Source organism: Lolium rigidum, chromosome 2 (assembly GCF_022539505.1).
Source record: "Lolium rigidum isolate FL_2022 chromosome 2, APGP_CSIRO_Lrig_0.1, whole genome shotgun sequence".
Taxonomy (NCBI): Eukaryota; Viridiplantae; Streptophyta; class Magnoliopsida; order Poales; family Poaceae; genus Lolium; species Lolium rigidum.
Window position 1 is genome coordinate 131,197,463 of NC_061509.1, and position 19,672 is coordinate 131,217,134.

The following is a 19,672-nucleotide window of genomic DNA, read 5'->3' on the forward strand; positions in this document are numbered from 1 at the left end:
GTAGCCAACCTCTCGGTGTTGCGGAGGATCTCTCCCTCCCTTGCATCATCTCCGCTCCTATCCATGATACAAAGACAAGCACTAGGTTGTGTATGTTAGTGGAAGGAGACTACCTCGCACTCTTACCAAGGTAAGATAGTATTGAGGCAATCCACCAAGCCGAAAGCAAGATCAAGTGTATCGGGAACACACGCAAAACCACACGCAAAAGCTAGCAAATATGGTGTTAGGCGAGTGTTGTGGAAAGCCAAAAGACAAATCCAAGATCGAGTATGTTGTTAAGAGTGGTGGAAATCCGAAAATCCAAGTGTTGATGCGAAGATCACTATAAACACGGAAAAAAGGATGTGGAACACACACACGAGATAAGCGGGGTTAGTGCAACCAAAAGTGAGCGGAAAATTGTATGGACGGATGCTCGGTGTCACACTAACACAAGGAGAGGCAAAGCTTTGGTTGCAAAGGAAGAGACAACTAGATTCGCACGCGGCCTCTCTTCTCGTATCTCTCTTTGCTCAAAAGCTTTTTCTCTTTTGTATATGTTGGCACTTTGCACTCGTTTGTATCTTTGGTGGCACTTGGACACTTTGTATGTATGGGCGTATGGATGTATGGATGTATGGTGCTACTCGCACTCTTTTTGTGTTTTTGGGGCTTTTTCACGCACTATGTTAGCGTTAGCCTCGCTTTTGCTATCTTGCCACACGAGTGTTTGCTTGGGTGCCTTACTCAACACGACACACACACCTCACAATGCGGGGCCACGTGCAATGTCTCGCAACACTAGACAAGCAATGCTCGATGGGATAGATCGCAAAAGGAAGAGGGGTTACAAGGTGAAACCTGCAAGTTATACCTGCGATGGTGGTGGTGGTGGAGATCGCCGGATGTCGAGGTCGAAGGGGGCGCGAAGATGCGCCCGGTCTGGGGCCCGGTTGGACCGGAGCCTGGACCGGCGTGTCCGGTTTGCCGGCCGGTCGGACCGGGTTCTGCGCCGGGCCGTCCGGTCCGTGGTCCGGTTGACCGGGCTGGAAACCGGGTTTCACGATTTGAAGCTTTCTCTCCCTGTTCTTCCCCAAACCAAAACCAAATCGACCAAATCGAAGGGAAACGATGGAATTGGAGGCTCAAAGTTGGGGAAATAGTAGATCAAGCACAATAACACCAAATCCACGGACCAAAACCACTCAAAACGCAACCAAATCACAGATCGGTCAAGAGGCAATTTAGGGCTATTTTTGGGGATTTTTTGGAAAATTTTCTAGGGACGAAATTGGGTGGGTGGAGGGTCAAATCCGCGGGAACCAAAGGCTGCTAATACCATATGATGAGGTCTAAGACCCCGTGTGTGGCCCGATCTCGCGGATTGACTTCGAAACCAAAGGGGAGATGGGAAAACGCGAGGAACACGAAGAACACGACGGGCACGAGGAACTCCGAGACTCACGCACGCACACCAACCCGATACACCCGATGCTTACCTCCGTGGCTCGATGGACCACGCCAATAGAATCTCCGAGGAAGAGACACGCGGTAGAATTCCCGGAGAGAGATTGGGATTGGAGAGGAAGAGCTTGGGGAAGGAGAGAGAGTAACAAGTACTAGAATCTCCTTCAACAAGATCTAAGTCAACAACCAAGGTGCCTTGATTACGTGAGGGATGATACCCAAGGGAGACTAAGCTCAAAGGTAGGTTTGAGTTCAAAACAAGTCTAAAGAGCTAATGAGGGGTCCAGCTACTTATATAGGCACACATGGCCAGCAAGGGCGAACAGGTACGCAAAAGGATAAGTTAAGGTAGTTTGGTGGGGCACTCTGCGTCGAGTCCGGTTTGGGATCCGGTCCGACCGGCCCCGTGGACCGGCTGTCCGGTCATGGGTCCGGTCTGACCGGGCTCGTGACCGGGCCGTCCGGTCATGCGTCCGGCCGACCGGTCGGAAACCGGATTCCTGCGAGGTTTCCGGTCCCGGGTCCGGTCGTCGTCCGTACGAGGGAGCTGGTCCGGTTCCCGACCGGTCGACCGAGCCTGTGACCGGGCGCCCGGTTGTGGGTCCGGTCCGACCGGGTCCCGGATCGGCCGGCGTCCGTCTCTTCCTTGGAGCGCTTCGAGCGACGTCGGCTTCGGCTCCATGATCATCTCCATGTCCAACTGCTTCTCCCCTCCCTTGATTTTGGCGCCTCCTCCTCTCCGAGGTCTTGATGCGCCTTGTACCTAATGACACATAGCACGTCGGCATGAGGTAGCAATCCATCCAAAGGGGTACCAAGATCAAGGGTAGTGAGGAGCGAGTTCACCTCATCATGTAGAGCCTTGGCTCGGGCTCGTGTCATCGGTCCACTTGGGGGACTAGTTGGTCTTGATGGAGTGTCGTCGGTGAGCGGGGCTACATCATTCTAGCTCGATGGATGGCTCCCCGACGGGTTCCTCGCAATGTCCATGCCAGAGCTCTACTCCCACTGCACGCTCCAGTGTGTGACCGTGCGCCAGGTGTTCATCGACGGCCTCGACGCCTTGCTGGTGCCACGTCCGTCTACCGAAACAGCAGCAAATGCACGCCTGCGCTGGTTTTTCTCCAAAACAAGTTCCAACCGGTCTAGCCGCCTACTCTCTCCGTTCTCCAGTAAGTAGGCGTTTAGTTCTAAATTTTATCCGCAAAAAGTGTACTTCTATCTTCTTAATGCATATTAAATTTATAAAAATTGCTTCTCTTTCATCACACGAAAATCAAACTCAATAATATTTAGCACATATTTTCCGTATTTTCTACATGCATTTAGCTCATTGGAGGTGAAAAAATTAAAGAGGAGTAAGATATTGATTTGCATCTTCTCAAGAAGCACCCTACACTCGGCCGTATGCATCTTTTTGATGCAGAGGCTAGGAAAACTTATTTCGAAAAGAATAAAAGAAGCACCCTACACTACCGACTAACGGTGACACCATGTCTCTTTGGGAAACCACCAGACGTTGTTAGGGGCGTACCTACGTTGAACCAGCAGGTGTCACAGGACACTCGGTGCAAACTAATTTCCTTTGATATATTACGTGTATTTATAGTGAGTGACACATCTAATCCAAGTAGAAAAATTATGTGTATCAATTGGCACACCGTCTAATCACCGCATAAAACTAAGGTTCTAGGTCTGCCCCTGGATGTTGTTGCACCGGACACACCAAGGTGATGTTGGAGAAGACCACCAGCCCACTCACTCTGGTCAGTGTACTGTGGATCCTGCAAGCAGACTAAGAAGAACGAGAGCGGTGATGACTAAGTCACGTGTAACAAATAGAAGGCCGTCAAGACCGCTCGACAACACACCCAAAGGGACTTCGAGATAGAAAATCAACTTACCGCCGATGACCACGAGACACGATTGAGAGGTAACTGAGCTCCTGACGACGGTAAGCGCCCCCACCACCCTAAAGAGCCCCCCCCCCCCCTCGCCCCTCCCCCAACAAAACACTTTCTTAAGGTCAATTCCATTGAGCCACCGTTGTCATTTTCTATTTCTTTGGTAGTGATTTTGTTTTCACTTTTTCCCTACAGTAGTGTGTTGGTATTGTGAAGTTCCATAGAAATTGTCCTTAAACAATTGCAGTACTCCCTCTGTCCATAAAAAGATGTCGGAGATTTATCTAAATTTAAATATATCTATACACTAATAAGTACCTAGATATATTTAAAATTAAATAAACATATCACTTCTTTTTATGAACAGAGATAGTATATTATATATAATGAACCGACAATTTAAATCCCTCTCACAAAGAAAAAGAAAACTTACATCCTAGGCAGGCTGATGGTCAAATTTCCCAGACAACGAGGTGCTTTGTGTGATACGACAATCTAGCTAGGAGGTGTAAAACGTGAGGCCTCACTTTATCTCAGTTCGTTGGCAAAGGGGATAAAGTATCACAGTCGCAGAACGCCACGTGGCCCGGCAACGTGTGAAGTGATCGCGCGAGGACGGCGTAGCATGTTGGCATCAGGCTACCCCGTACTTTGACCTTTTCTTCCGTGTGGCATGACGAATTTGCTGATGGCTGATGGCTGCGCTCTCATCCATACCCTACCAGACTACCACACTACGTTACCTCATCTTGACCAACGAACCAACGAGAAACAATTCAGGGCATCCTACTTGGACCAATTTTAATATCAATAGTGTTCGTTTTGTCATATTAGATTGGGCCACAGACAAGAAAATGGTCGTCTGATCACCTTTATTCATTTGGGTCGGGCCAGCCCTAGCGGCAAGACATATTTGATCCACCCTAACATATTGAACTTTTCTTTTCATATTTTAACCCAATTGACCAACATATGATGAATGGAAAAAAATGTTGCAGCCAAATTAATTTAAATGTTGTACATCTAAATAAACAATATAGCTCAGAGACAATGTAGTCCACCAAATAAATAACATAGTTTACAATAAAGCAAATAAAAGGAGCTACCATGACTAGTCGTTTTATGTTAATGCCCACTGATACCCAATGATTTTCGGTTGAAGTCGATCATGAATGTGGCGATCATGGAGCTCATGATCCATACGGAGGAACTCCTCAAACCATGATGCCCCAGTATGCGGCTTAATCGGCTCACCCTAAAATTGCCACCCTTGATCATGGAGGTCATTATTACACTCATCCCCAACTTTCATGTTGTACATGATCACACAAGCAGTCATCACCTTCCACGTAGTCTCAACGCTCCATGTTCTAGCAGGGTGATGAATAATAGCCCACCGAGGCACACCAAATGTCTGATCTACATCTTTCCTACAAGTCTCTTGTTTCTTAGCAAACCTCCTCCTTTTCTCTTCTTCCGGTGCACATATTGTCTTCACAGATGTGGACCAGTCATGATAGATGCAATCAACTGCATATTAGGGCTTATTGTATGCATTTCCATTGATCTTATAGTGAATCAATGGCTCACGTACTGCCTTCTACAAACCTGGGAATACCAGAGAGCATTGGAGAATGTTGATGTCAATGTGGGAACTTTCCATGCCGAAGAAAGAGTGTCAAATCCATAGATCTTGTGAGAAGCAGTGCCTCAAGAATAACAGTGCATCACTCCGCATGCCTCCTATACTGCCACCGCCATGCTAAGGAACAATACTTTCACTCCCAATGCATATATTCTATGATTCAAATCATCCCCACTACACCCTTGCCTCGTTGATCTACAACAACCATGCAATGTTGGTAAAATTTGGCTCTCTCCAGTAAACCTTGTCGAACACCGCAATCACGTTTTGCAAAAACTTGTATATCTAGTCAAAGCATGTGGTCTCACTCATTCACGGGTACTCATCGATAGTGGGCCAATCGGTGGCACCGACAACGTCGAGGGGCGAGGCGGACGCCGCGGCAGGGTTGGGGTGCAGGAGGAGGGCGCGCGACTTGGGTGTCGAGTGGCTAGTTAGTGTACCCTTGCCGGACAGCCAGAGGGTAGAATAAGAGGGACACCCACATACGCGCTTGTTGTCTGCAATGACGCATTTGCTACCCACGCAGTGTTTACGTCAGGCAGCTAAACTTGAGTTCTACGTCACCTACCACTGAAAGCATAGTGCCGGTTAAATCCTGGAATAAATCCAAATAAATGCAAACATATATGCTAAGTCTAAGACTTGAATCTGGGTGAGCTGGTTCCACCACAAGAAACCTAACCATCAGAATCAAGCTCTGTTTGCCACCTCGTTGTACTTATAAAGCTTCACTTCAAATGAAAATACAAGTTTTTCCTGTGTATCAGTTCCAGATTTCTGGTTGCTTCCACGCAAGATATCAGTGTCTCGCTCAAAGCGACACGATAGCAAGCATGAAAACTACAGGCCATGAGCAGACCAAGTGTATGTGCCAATTGTCAACAACGTCAGTACACGTGGTACGGCACTACTGCACCTGATGGTCCAGGCTGCAACCACCATGTATACGAGCGACAGTTGCTCTAAACAGAGTTATTACGACCTCATATTGACCTGGTGGTTAACACCTGCACCATACAGCTAAATCGCACATACACGTATATCTTCTACAAGTCCAACGCAAAGTCTACATGCAATGAAGACATCAACGTCCAGCATGCAGATGGGACATCTTGACGTGCACACACAGACCACAGCGATATCAACGTCTCAGTTCCACAAACCAAAAGGCCAACAGGATGCAAGAATCATGGCAAACAAATATACAGTATGCTAATTACTGGCGGTACTGCAAAGATAAGAGCAATCCAATCTAATGTGTTCCTCCAGTACTTGGTTCGGAAAGGAAGAGAGCAAATGAATGCCTAGTGCCAGACCCTATTCACATTTAACAGATGTGCGCGGTTCCTAGGAGCATTATTACAACATTTACCATGTTAGCCTGGCTACTTGCTCGCTGGTGGATTCCCCTTACTAGCCCCGTTATTCACCTTCACCACCAGGTTATATTGGCGATTAGCTGGCGATCCAGTGCCGGGAGCCACATTCCTAGCTGGTGGTCCTGTCGCAGGAGCCGTATTCTTAGCTAGTGCTCCAGTGCCTGGAGCCGCACTCCTGGCCGCTGCTCCAGTGGCGGGAGCTGAATTCTTAGCTACTGTTCCAGTGCCTGGAGACACGTTCCTGGCTGCTGCTCTGACGCCGGGAGGCGTATTCTTAGCTAGTGTTCCAGTGCCTGGAGACGCATTCCTGAGTGGTGCTCCAGCGCCGGGAGCCACAATCTTACCTAGTGTTCCAGTGCCTGGAGACACGATCCTGGCTGCTGCTCCGGCAACGGGAGGCATATTCTTAGCCAGTGTTCCAGTGCCTGGAGACACATTCCTGACTGCTGCTCCTGTGCCGGTGGCTGCATTCCTGGCTGGTGTTCCAGCAATGGGAGCTGCATTCCTGGCTTGTGCTACGGCGCTGCCAGCCACATTCCTGGCTGGTACTCCGGCGCCGGGAACCGCATTACTGGCTAGTGTTCCAGTGCCGGGAGCCACATTCCTGGCTAGTGTTCCAGCGCCAGAAGCCGCATTCCTGGCTGGTGTTCCAGCGCCAGGAGCCGCAATCTTGGTCATTCCATTACTTTTTGAGTTCGTGGCATGCTGCTTCTGGGACATAATTTCTTGGCACCTATTTTGTTTTGCTGCGGTGCCTGGACCAGTTGGTTGCCCCCCTAATGCTTTACTCAGCACACCAGCATTGCCTGTGCCAACAAGGCCACCAGAGGTGACTGTCGGTGGAAAGGTCGCTCCATGCGAACCTAGAGTTTTGGTCTTCTTCATGGTTGCTGCTGTAAAAATAGGGATGCTTTTCCCAGCTGTGGGTAACTGTTTCGGTTGTTTCTTCTGGCTGGCAATGGCAGCTTGAGCTCCAGGAGCAATTCTGACACCTATGCTCTTATCTATACCCAAGCATCCTTGGGCAACAAAGCGATCAAACTCCAGCATGTCAGCATCCTTGGAATCTATGATGTCCTCAGCCTTGGGATCTATGATGTCGTCAGCCTTGGGATCAATGATCTCCTCAGCCTTGGGATCTATGATCTCCTCAGCCTTGGGGTCTACAATATCTGGCTGCTTCACATCTTCAGGAAACAAGTCCTCCATCGTGACTACACAGAACGTGGAGTCATCGTCGATCTCCATACTGTCGCATGGGCCAGACACTGGTGTGGTGCTCAATGTTCTATCACCTTCCAACAAATTTGCACTAGCAGATTGTTCCGGGGGATTAACTCCTGCAACTTCTGGCACAACATTAACTTGCTCAGTTGACTGTGTAGTCAAAACAGAAGGAGATGGTGCCGGGGCACTACAATTTGGAAGTTCTGGGTGTTGAGCACTACCAGGCTGTGGCCCAGACTCACCAGCCATAGTGGATGATTTGGAGCTTGCAGAAGTTTTCGAAGATCCTGTTCCTCGAGATCTTATATGCACAGCTTTCGTAGATTGTGCAGCTTTCAACAAGTTTGTGGCCACACTAGGTGTGGCGATTCGTCCACCAGCAGCAATAGCTGCAGCTTGTATCGAGGAAGGAACATTTGTAAGATTTGCTTGTGCAGCTTGCTTCTTCGTGTTATTTCTTGACTTGTTTGAAGTATTTGACACTCTTAAGGGTGCAACTTGGGCAGGAGCTTGTTGCACCTGAGGAAGTGGCATCTGCACTTGAACTGGCACAGGCACGGGGGCTGAGACTGGCACTGGTACTGGCAATGGGAGTGATGAAGAGGATGTTGCGGATTTTAACTCAGCTGTTGCAGTACCAGATACTGGAGCATGATGTTGAGTGCTTTGTTGTGAAATTCCTGTACGAAAAAGCTTAAATGAGCACCAAAAGGCTAGCACAAGATATGGATTGCCAGAATAGAATTACATCTGGGATGGTGAGATATGCAACGAAGCTATAGGATGTTTGAGCTGTCGATAGTTCAGCAAAGAAGCATTATTCTGAATGACAGAGATTTACTGACAATGTACAAGAATTTTATAAGTACCTGTTCTTAATGCAGATAATCCAGGCCTCCGCACAGGCATACCAAGAGCCATAGAAAATGCCTTTTGAGTAGCTTTTATATCAAAGTTCGAAGCTGGTTTAGCGTTAACAGGCTTGGTTGTTCCTTGACGCTTGGAAATTACTGCCCATCTCTGAAAAGAGCAATATACATTACTACTACTATTCTACAGAGAAAAATGTGCATGGGGACAAGAATGTCACATCATGCTAATCATTATATTATATTATTATAAGGCAAATTACATGCAAATAAGAACTAATCAAACAGGCACGGTAAGATTGAAGATGGAACCTGTATATTGACTAATGGATTACAAGCACAGCAATATAACAATTGCAACAAAAAGCACATGTGTTTGGAGTATTTGCATACTTATCTTAGCATATTTGTAAAGCATTTTACCAATTTACCATAAGTTGGGGTGACTTGTTAAAACTACACGGATGTAAACAAGGATGAACTGCAGCATCATAACAGGTGCTAGTGTGCAATTTACAAGGTGACCACAGGGTTACCTGAGATAATTGAACAGCAGTTCTTGCACTATCAAAGCTATATTTATGCAGAATGTCGTGCCAATTTCCTTCACCACACTTATGTACACCAGTCGTTAAGTCCGCATCCTCTTCTTTCGACCATGGTTTAGGCTTCTTTTTCTTTTTGTGAGGTCCATTTCCATCAAAAGGATCAAGAGATAACCCTGTATAGGATGCCTGTTTTGAGTTGGAAACTGGACCTGTACCATTTGTTAGACGGTGACTCTGACCAAGCTGTTTGTCAGATGGAACACGCGGTATCTTCTCATTTGGAGTATTTAGCACAGCAACTTCTGGGTTAGCACGATGACTAGAAGCTTGTTCACGTGAAGATCCATACATTAAGATCTGCAGTTTATATAACAGGATCAAGTGTCATTGTGCACGTCTAAATATCAAGAAGATTATAGTGCAAATATGCAATACAGCAAATAGTACATGGCACGATTGCACGACAATTGACATTGTAAATAATATACGAAATTGCTAAAGAAACTAGAGGTTTGTCTTTTCTGTAAACTAACTGATACAGAAGACTGTCATAAGAACTGTTTTATGTTAACAAATCCTTACACTTTTTATAGACTACTCTAGCCAGTAATAAGAACTACATTTGGGTGTACACACTCAAATAAAACTGTGAGTAATACTTCCAGTTGTAGTATAGTTGAAATACATACATTTATAAGTAAAAGCAATTTTCAAGAAAAATCTAGGATTATATTTTCATTTTCCTGATTCAGATGTTCAAAAAGATTCTTGACTGCCAATACAGAGTTTGAACTGCACATATCCTGTAGGCTACACTCTTCCGTAACTGGAGGGGACGAACATGGTTAACACTCTTTTGTAACCACAGGGGGCAAACATTATGGCCCTTTTGTCTTGCTGCATATAAAGATAGAGACAGATTCAAAGTTGCAGTTCCAGAATTGGTTGATCAATTAGCTTCTGTAGACGCTACTAATTCTTGAAACTTGATAGAGTGAAACTTGCAACTCTGTGAGACATTCTAGGAAGTCCATCTAGTAAATAAAATAAAACGAAACACTATACTCGATAAAACAAGAAACTTGGAGCTCTCGTAAGAACTCAATCTTCATTAACAAATTCATAATACTTTTCATACAGACGAACCATTTTCACTATCCTATGCTTTCTGGTTAAACAACAAGCTTTATTTCCCATCTGATAACAAGGCATCAATCAAGCTTTTGAGCAGAGCCATCATTGTGCATCAATCATCTTCAATATAGGTTCATACTGAAGAATAAACTGCATCAGCAGTTCTTGAAGTATTGAAGGGGTGTGAAGTTAGTCCTATTCTATTGAAGTGCGCATTCTAGTCCCTGTAGTAGCTTAAGATAGGTTTAGTTCTAAGAAAACCAGATCGAAAGGAATGTGAGATTTCCTAGGAATCTTAACATGGGAATGAGATAACATAAGATGAGTTGTTGGGTAGCTATATCAGAACTGCTAAGAAAATAATTCTAACCTGTTAACGAGAATATATTATGTAGACTAATACATGCCTTACAAACTTACACAGAATAAATCCCGAAGTAGGGCACTGGGGCTATTATCGGTCTATGACAAAAACTCGACAATTCCAACAGAAGATGTAATCGTATTGTTTATAATACGATGTGAGAACGAATTGGCTGCACGCATCATGTCAAGGTCACGTTGTAAAATAGCAAGACGTAACGGATTGAATTTTCTCAACACCCTTGGTCGAATATTTTTTTATTAGTGATGTAGGCCTAGATGAGCGAGGTCCTAAATTGGATGGACATGATGTCCTTCACAAAATAATACAATTCAATCATTATGTCTGAATCAAAACAATATTGAAGGTCTGGCTTTTTTAGGAAGATAAATGAGGTGTCGATGGGTTCCAGAGTTGGAAGCAATCTAAGATAGGCACCTGTTTCAAATGAAATCCTAATGCCGCAAAGTGCAAACAACTGAGAGCTTATCATGGTAATCTAGAATTCCTAACTAACATTCCAAGAGCATATGCCAAACGCGGGAATCATACCAGATTACCCCGTAAATCCCACTAATCTTGAAAAGATTCCTGCAACCAAACGCACGCTAAGTGAGTGAACGTGAGTCCTGGGCAGCTCAACTCAGCGCTAACCGCAGACACATAGCCAGAAGTTCCCTTGGTGGCAAAACTCATGCCATTGCAGCATTCTGGGCACGTGGCTGTGGTCAACGCGCCACTCGTGCCGGTCACCGCTGAGTCGGGCTGCTCAAAATCCACGGTGATTCACTTAAGGTACTATGAAGGACTGGAACATGCACTTCCATAGATTTGGGACTAACTTGACAACACCTAAACGCTTTTACGATGGCAGGTTCCTCTGTTGGATATGTTAGTTACACGTTCACTATATGAAATTCCTACTGCACAACAGCATTACTAATAAGTAACCTAAGTAGGTCACACCTTGCAAATCCTTCTGGACAAAATTATAATAAAGGGTCTGCATAGACAAGCCAATAATAAATTACATGGCATGCCCTCAAATACTGGTTTTGTGGCGCAATAGGACACAATGACCTTAACCAGATGCCAAAACCAAATTTCATGCACATCTCGCACTCAATTCTGAATATGTTTGATCATAGAACCAAATAGAAAAAATGCAAACACCAACTACTCTGATGGTGTCTAAGCTAATGTCACGTGAAGGCTTTAGTTGGTGCAGCAAATCGTAGGAAATCAATCAATATCCTTTTAAGAGGATCGTGTCTCTAGAGTTAGTTTCCAAGTTATTTAGTACTTTCCAAGTTTGTTAGGATTCTGGCCTTAGGCCTCAAGTAATGTATGTGGGGTATTTATGCCTGCCCTAGACCCTTATGGGAAATCAAATAAAGAATCAGATCTATTATCTCCCCATCCCACATTACTTCTTCTTCTGCCTCTGTTGTGCGATAACCCCTCCACGGCTGGAGTCGTGCTACATAGGTCCAGTGGTTCGGTGTATTACCCTCTACGTGACAACTTGGTATCAGAGTCAGATCCATCCCTACCATCCCTCCCACCATGTCTGATGGCGCCATGTCCTTGAAAGAGAAGCTCGAGAAGACTCAGGAATTCTTGCTGGCTCTGTGCAACACGCAGACCACCATGTACGAAGACGAGAAGAAGCTTGGCGCAGAACAGAAGGCTCTCGCTGTCAAGGTGGAGCACCGTGCGCGACATCGACCAGCAGACCCATGCAAATAACTTGGCGATCTTGAAGCTGGAGTCAGGAGAGAGCCCTGCGGCTAGCAGCAAAGATGGCATCTTGCGGTCCAGGGGGTTGGGCGTATTACCCTCTACGTGACAGCTAAATAGCTAATATAACCGGGGAGCTCAAGAATGCATATAAATAAGGCAAAGGCGTTAAACAAGACAATTAGGATTTTGGCATTCCAAATCCAGAATGAGCATCTGAGGCCATGTACAATGGGAAGTGCTTAGAGAAGGCTTACATAAATGAACCAGACATTTTCATAAGCAGCAATGCTTATTTCTATAGGAGAGGTGGCTAGTTAAGCACCTTCCTTATATAAATATATAAGCACAAGTGCTTAAGCAAAAACCCTGGTTATTTTTCTAAGCATCTCCCTAAGCACATTACATTGTAAATGCCGTGATAAGCAAATCATATAATGTTCAGTACAGAAATATATTGCTTGTGACGGAAAAAAAAAAGCGATACCTTGGCGAACCCTGAGGCCTCGGCTAGAGCCTCGCTGCTCGGGGTAGGAGAGGGTTCAATCTCACATTCCAAGTCGCTCTCATCGCCCTGCGGTCATCAATCAGGGAAACATAAGTAACCAGAGTACCGTCAGACTAAGATAAAGCAACAGTGGAACTAAATGAATTCCTGTAACAATGCTAGTAGGTGTTAGGATCTAACAGTGCGTCAGCAGGAGGATCCTGGCTAACGGACAGCAGGAAGCTAGTTGAAATTGTGAAAATAATTCGAACCAGAGGTTGGGCGCTTTGGTCGACCAGCTCGACGAAGTCGTGGCCGTAGGCCAAGTAGCGCCAGAGCATCTGGTAATCGCGGGCGGAGGTGATCCCCGTGGCCGTCTTGGCGACCAGCGCCCTCCAGTCGATCCTCCTCCTCTCCGCGTGCTGCGACACCTCCTGAAGGACCGTCAGGACCTGAGTGGGCGAGTACCTGCGGGAAGATCGAGCGGCGCGCTAAAACCCTAGGGTGAAATTGGGGGGCAGCGGCTGGTGCACGGGAAGGGGGAGGAGAAGGACGGACTTGTGGAGGATGAGGTACACGTCGTCCTCGGAGAGATCCCGCTTCCGCTTCCCCGTCGCCGGCGCCGCCGCCGGAGCCGGAGCAGGAGCCGCCGCCGCCATCTCGAAGTCTGTTGATTCGTCGGCGCTTCCGCGGTTAGTTGGGGAACTGTTTTTTTTTCAGTCTATAATAACTTTTGGGACTTCGGGAATGGATAGGCCAGCCAAGGACCAAGGTGCAGCGAAGAGATGTTTGATGGGGCCCTTACACGTTATCATATCCAGCCCAGCCCATATATGTCAATCAATCTGTAAGGGCATCTACAACGGGGCGACGCAAACGGACGGTCGACCATTTGCGTCCACGGAGACCGAAAATACGTCTGGACCCTGCTCCAGCGGGGCGACACAAAGTGACCGGGCCATCCGCGGCGACATAAACCTGGCCTAAATATGTGCCAGGGTTGCGTCTCCGCGGACGCTGCGCGGTCGCGCTGAGTGTCGCCAAAACTTATGATGGAGTACGTTAGCTCTCTCACTGTGTGGGTTTGTCGTGCGTCAAGCGTCTGACATCCGGTGATTTGTAGACCTATTGGAATGGACGCAATAAGAGCGACATCGAGACCATGATCTACGGCGGCAGCTTCGTTGGGGACGCCGGGGCCGGGACAGGGCCGCATGATCAGTGGCCACCGACGCAAGATGGAGAGGACATCGATGCCGCACGGCTATTCTCCACCCAGTCCACGCGAGCAACAACCGTCTGCGTTGACGACTATGAGGACGCGCCAACATGGCATGTCCTCACCACGGGTGATGGTACCCGTAAGAAGGGAGAGCCACAGGACACAAGGATTCAACGATGACAAGGACAAGTGTCACGCGTGGCTGGTGATCTGCCATAACTGTATTAATGGCGCCCAACAAAAGGGCAAGGTGTACTGGGTCAAGGTGATGCAGGAGTACAATGAGAGAAAGCTTCACGTGTTGTACGAGATACCAAGCCCTCGCACGGAAGAGTCCATCAGAAAAGATGGAGCTACATTAAACAAGAGACAAGCAAAGTTTTGCTTCGTCGTCGAACATGTTGTGAACAACCCCATTAGTGGCGCTGGAGTGATTCAGTGGTAAACAAGAGACAAGCATCATCATTCTATTCTATGTACATCATTCGCAAACCATGATTCGGGCTTTAACCAAATGCAGGTATCCCGGGTCTTGGAGAGGTTCAAGGCAACACATAAGAAAAGATTCCATATGTCCATTGCTGGGACAAGCTGAAGCGCGCGCAAAAGTGGCAGACAATCTTTGCGGCCTACGATGAAGGACAGGGCCGCATGTTCAGTGGCCACCGACGCAAGATGGGGAGGACATCGATGCCGCACGGCTGTTCTCTACCCAGCCCACGCAGGCAACAACCGTCTGCGTCGACGACTATGAGGACACGCCAACAGGACATGTCCTCACCACGGACGATGGCACCAAGAAGAAGGGAGAGAGCCACAGGACACAAGGATTCAACGATGACGAGGACAAGTAGTTGTGCGACGCGTGGCTGGTGACCTGCCATAACTGTATTAATGGCGCCCAGCAAAAGAGCAAGGTGTACTGGGCCAAGGTGATGCAGGAGTACAATGAGAGAAAGCTTCACGCGTCGTACGAGATACCAAGCCCTCGCACGGAAGAGTCCATCAGAAAAAGATGGAACTACATCAAACAAGAGACAAGCAAAGCTATGCTTTGTCGTCGAACATGTTGTGAACAACCCCATTAGCGGCGCTGGCGTGATTTCAGTGGTAAACAAGAGACAAGCATCATCATTCTATTATATGTACATCATTCGCAAACCATGATCCGGGCTTTAACCAAATGCAGGTATCCCGGGCCTTGGAGAGGTTCAAAGCAACGCATAAGAAAGGCTTCCATATGGTCCATTGCTGGGACAAGCTGAAGGGCGCGCAAAAGTGGTAGACAAGCTTTGCGGCCTACGATGAAGCTGTCAAGAATAGGACAGCACCGGTTGTCGTGGACGGCGAAGACGACGATCAGGGCGTCAAGCCCTTCCACCTCGTCCCCTGGGCCATAAGGCTACCATGGTCGATCTTGCCCGAGAGGCAGCAGCCCTTTCGTTCATGCAGAGCTTGGAGAAGTTGATGGACGGGAATCTAACCGCCATGGCCAAAAGGGACGAGAAGAAGCGTCTGAAAAACGAGGCCGCACCTTCCATCTACCTCAACCTCACCAAAGAGGTCATTAAGGTCCAAAGGATGTACGTCGAGGCCAAAAAAGGAGACTCCGAGGCTAAATTGCGTGACGCCGAGGCCAGGAGGATGGACGCCGCGGCCAAGACCCGTGCAGAGGATACAAGGATCATGTTGGCCGACTTGAGCAGGATGGACGATAACACCGGGGCCTGGTTCATAAAGAAACGCGCCGAAATCCGCGCGCGAGATGACGACTGATCTACGACGCCAATGTCTAGCACCATGGCCTCCTTTTGAACTAGATTTGTTGTTATGGCCATGTTGTGCCCTTTTGGACTCCATTTTGCGCCATACCATGTGTAAAATATGATGAACTTATTTGAGACCTCAATTTGAGCCAATTTGAGTCTATAATTTCATGCAATTTAATTGTTTAACTTGTTTTCTGAATTTAAAATGGTCCGCGCCGAAAATGCGTTGCCCGCTGGAGTCATCCGACGCAAACGGACGCATGATCATTTTCACGTCTGCAGCCGCGCAAAGGAACGCACGCGGACATTTTAGGTGTCCAAAATACGTCGGCCCGCTAGAGATGGTCTAGTAGCCACGGCCCACGGGTCAGGAGTCAGGACAGTCATTTCCCCAGAACCCAGATCGTCGTGCCACCGTGTTCTCTTCCCCACCCATCGTCTCCTCCCCGACCACCAGCCTGACACCAAACACCAGCTCGCTCCCCATTCTCGATCAAACGCCTAGGATTGTCCAAGGAAGCCGACTTCAGCGACGCCATGGCCACGTCCGTGTTCAGCGGCGACGAGACGGCGCCCTTCTTCGGGTTCCTGGGCGCGGCGGCGGCGCTGGTCTTCTCGTGCATGGGCGCGGCGTACGGCACGGCCAAGAGCGGCGTCGGGGTCGCGTCAATGGGCGTCATGCGCCCGGAGCTGGTCATGAAGTCCATCGTGCCCGTCGTCATGGCGGGGGTGCTCGGCATCTACGGACTCATCATCGCCGTCATCATCAGCACCGGGATCAACCCCAAGGCCAAGCCGTACTTCCTCTTCGACGGATACGCGCACCTCTCCTCCGGGCTCGCATGCGGCCTCGCTGGACTCGCCGCTGGAATGGCAATCGGCATCGTCGGCGACGCTGGTGTCAGGTGCTCATCCCGATCCCCAAATCGAGCTAACATTTTGCTATTTTTTTTAATGTCGATTAGTTTGTGTTGCATAATTGCATAGTTTACTAGTCTAATAATCTCTTTCATAATGCTCTTTGGCGTGGTAATTAGTGGGTGTACCTTATGCTGCTGAAATCATACCAGAAGTAGCCAATTGCCATATAAGCTGGCAAACTTCATAATTTATTGGATAACTCCGATTTCAGTCTTCTTGGCTTGTCATTATAATTCACCAATTCGGTCACTGTTCAGTTATTCTCAAAGCTATGGATTGATGCTGATGCACTTCGATTTTGTAATGCAACACTTTGCTCTTGTATTTCAACCAAAACTTATGGTCTATGCATTCAGTGTTGTGTATTCATGCATACCTATGATGACAACTGAGAAATTTTGCTTGTGGTTGGATGGTTCATAATCTATTAATCTATGCTGCATCAGTTTTCATATAGGTCTAGTGGTGAGCAGGTTTGGCCAATAAATGATCTTGTTTACCAATGATTGTTTCTATATATCTCTTTAACTGGCTCTCAAATTAAGAGATAAATAAAGTTCGGTACGGTGCCACTTCTATGTTAAGGACTAGGACTGATAAACAAGATTAGTTAAGTACTCCAACATAAACTCATCTTGATGTTGTTCTAATGTCAACTTCTCTGCTCCCAGGGCGAATGCTCAGCAGCCAAAATTGTTCGTGGGCATGATCCTCATCCTCATCTTTGCCGAAGCGCTTGCACTGTATGGCCTCATTGTCGGTATCATCTTGTCATCTCGTGCTGGTCAATCCCGAGCAGACTAGACATTGGTTTATGATCCATATACCACATACGAGTGTTCACTGTGTTGTTTTGATGTATCTTTGTGGTCTATTTCTGCTGTTCAGACTCCATGCTTTCTTCTGTCTTCTTGGTAGTTGTATGATTCTATAACTTTTAATGCACACCTGGCACATTGTTGCTTGAGAACATGGAAAGGTTTGGTGAATAAACCAGGATTTGTTTTTCTGAGATGTTCTCTATATATATCCTTGTATCGTGCTATGCTCATCACTGTCTCTGAAGTTGGAAAGAAAATACTTGTCTTTCCTACAAAATAACAAAATTCCCTTGTGCTGCTTTAGTTCAAGTGACCGCCGGGGATGGCAGCATCTCTGGTTCGTTCCAGCTTCAGTGCTGTCCCAGTCAGGTTGCAAGCGGGGCGGGATATCCCGCCACGCCGCTGGGCCGCCCCGCAAAAAAAGCCAGCGCGGCGCCACTAAACAGCCCGCAGACCAACTCGCGAGACAAAGCGGTCACGCCGCGTGGCCCGCTAGAAAACCGCAAAACTGCATACCCGCAAGACGCCCTCGTCCAGACGCGGACGCTCCCCAGTCCCCACCCTCGTTGACCAAGAAGGATTCGACGACGCTGCCGGCCCGACCCTCCGTCGATGCCCCGACCTCCTCTTCCCACCGCCCTCCATCCGCCGGCGCCCTCTCGCAATTCTTGATGGAGTGGCCGACGGCGGCGGCGCCGCCATCTCCACATCTGGACCTACAAAGGATCTCTGCAATCGGGACATAGAAAGGACCTGCAAGAACAAAGTATCTCTGCCATCTTCAGAAATCACTGCGGCGAGGCAGGGTGCAGTATCTTCTGGCAGTGGCGGCGAGGCAGGGTGCACTGGTGCAGGGTCTTCCCTCCCTGCTGCCTCTGGCCGTGCCGGCGAGGCAAGGTGCAGGATCTTTTGGCAGCGGCGGCGAGGCAGGCCCAAACTCGTCGACTTCCTTCCTCGCCGGCGGACGGTGAGGGAGAGCGACGAAGGTTGCGGCGCCGCCGTAGGAGGGAGCGCGCCTAGCCAAGCTCCTGCGTGTCCGCGAGCTCGTTCCCGTCCTGGAAGATGGAGTCTGCGAGGCCGTACGTGCGCGTGTGGCCGTGCGCGTCCGCGGTAGGCCGGCGTCCGCACGATGGCGACGGAACGGAAATTGACCAGCCTATCGATGGCGAGAAGAACCGAAATTGAAATTTGTTTTGAAGCTCAGATTTAAAACTATAAGATTGTACTATGTTTTTTTTTTCTGCACATGTTACTCCGACATGTTTGGCGAGACTTCCGATCAGTTCAGCTAGCTGTTCTAAGCACACAGTCACGTACTGGCTTATGAGTTCCGATCGCTAGCTAGCTGCTCTAAGCAGCTTTCGATTGAGATGCTCTGTCCCGCGCGTGTGTCATGCGGGATCATGCGGGATGGTGCGATTCGCTGTTGTGTCCCGCACTAGCTTCAGCGGAACGATGCGACATCCCGCGAGTATCCGCTGACCATGCGCTGTCCCGCGTCGCTCTCTAGCGGCTAGCCGCAACCCGCCCCGCTTGCAACCTGATGTCCCAGCATGATTCTGGGACAATTTAACGTGGAATGCAGATAACCATGAAGTTCCAATCTTTTGTAGCAATTGGTAGACGGCAGCTGTTTTGATCATTCTTTGGTTTTCTCCCTCTACTTCGGCATCGCCCAATAACCATATATATATCTGCAGATAAGCAAAAAATCTTGAACGAGACAACAAGAAAGCTTCAAATAGTTTTTTTTTGCGTAGAGGAATACTTTACCACCACTGTTTCTCTTTCTAAGCAGTAGGTCTTCCACATTTTCCGAGATTTACTCCATTTTAGTATTTTCCTGAGGGCGTCAGAGACTTTACCCTGTTCGGTTATTTCTTCTAGTAGAAGTTTTAGAAAAGACTTATATTTTGGGACGAAGGTAGTACTTCATTACAATATCCAAAGTTTGGTTTCCAGCGAGTTAGCAGGCAGTATAGTTAAGAGCATCTCCAAGGGAGACCCTCAAATTGGCACATCGGTGTGAAACTGTCAGCGTGGAGGCTGCCTAGGCCAAAACTGCGCCTAACGGCCACCCCTATCGTGTGTCCGCAGTTTGTTGAAGGTCGATGACCCCCATCTTGGCCCCAAATATCGGACGGCGGAGGTTGTACGCTATCCTCTTTCGTCCCCGTGGACCCCCTCGTC

The 19,672-nt window shown here is 47.9% G+C and overlaps 2 protein-coding genes across 2 annotated transcripts; one reads left to right on the forward strand and one right to left on the reverse strand.

Annotated features, from left to right (window-relative positions):
* Window positions 1-6,133: 6,133 nt before the first annotated feature.
* LOC124690112 lies at window positions 6,134-13,711 on the reverse strand. The gene is made up of 7 exons (XM_047223546.1): window positions 13,632-13,711; window positions 13,308-13,454; window positions 13,022-13,217; window positions 12,750-12,836; window positions 9,013-9,381; window positions 8,477-8,627; window positions 6,134-8,287 (listed from the first exon to the last, which is right to left on the reverse strand). Exons 1-7 carry the CDS (start codon window positions 13,709-13,711, stop codon window positions 6,387-6,389), a joined length of 2,931 nt encoding a protein of 976 aa, XP_047079502.1. The 3' UTR covers window positions 6,134-6,386.
* Window positions 13,712-16,175: 2,464 nt separating this feature from the next.
* Window positions 16,176-17,670, forward strand: LOC124687254 (V-type proton ATPase 16 kDa proteolipid subunit-like). The gene is made up of 2 exons (XM_047221053.1): window positions 16,176-16,645; window positions 17,333-17,670. The coding sequence occupies exons 1-2, from the start codon at window positions 16,278-16,280 to the stop codon at window positions 17,463-17,465; spliced, it is 501 nt and encodes a 166-aa protein (XP_047077009.1). The 5' UTR covers window positions 16,176-16,277; the 3' UTR covers window positions 17,466-17,670.
* The last annotated feature ends 2,002 nt before the right edge of the window (window positions 17,671-19,672 follow it).

What these genes read in the sequence shown, in the direction of transcription:
- LOC124687254 (XM_047221053.1), top strand. Translation starts at nt 16,278, where the DNA reads ATGGCCACGTCCGTGTTCAGCGGCGACGAGACGGCGCCCTTCTTCGGG. An exon ending in GTCGGCGACGCTGGTGTCAG is followed by an intron (nt 16,646 to 17,332) that starts GTGCTCATCCCG and finishes CTCTGCTCCCAG; the next exon opens with GGCGAATGCTCAGCAGCCAA.
- LOC124690112 (XM_047223546.1), bottom strand. Translation starts at nt 13,711, where the DNA reads ATGGCCCGGTCACTTTGTGTCGCCCCGCTGGAGCAGGGTCCAGACGTA. An exon ending in AGGCCTCAGGGTTCGCCAAG is followed by an intron (nt 9,382 to 12,749) that starts GTATCGCTTTTT and finishes TATAAACTGCAG; the next exon opens with ATCTTAATGTATGGATCTTC. An exon ending in ATTATCTGCATTAAGAACAG is followed by an intron (nt 8,288 to 8,476) that starts GTACTTATAAAA and finishes TTTTTCGTACAG; the next exon opens with GAATTTCACAACAAAGCACT.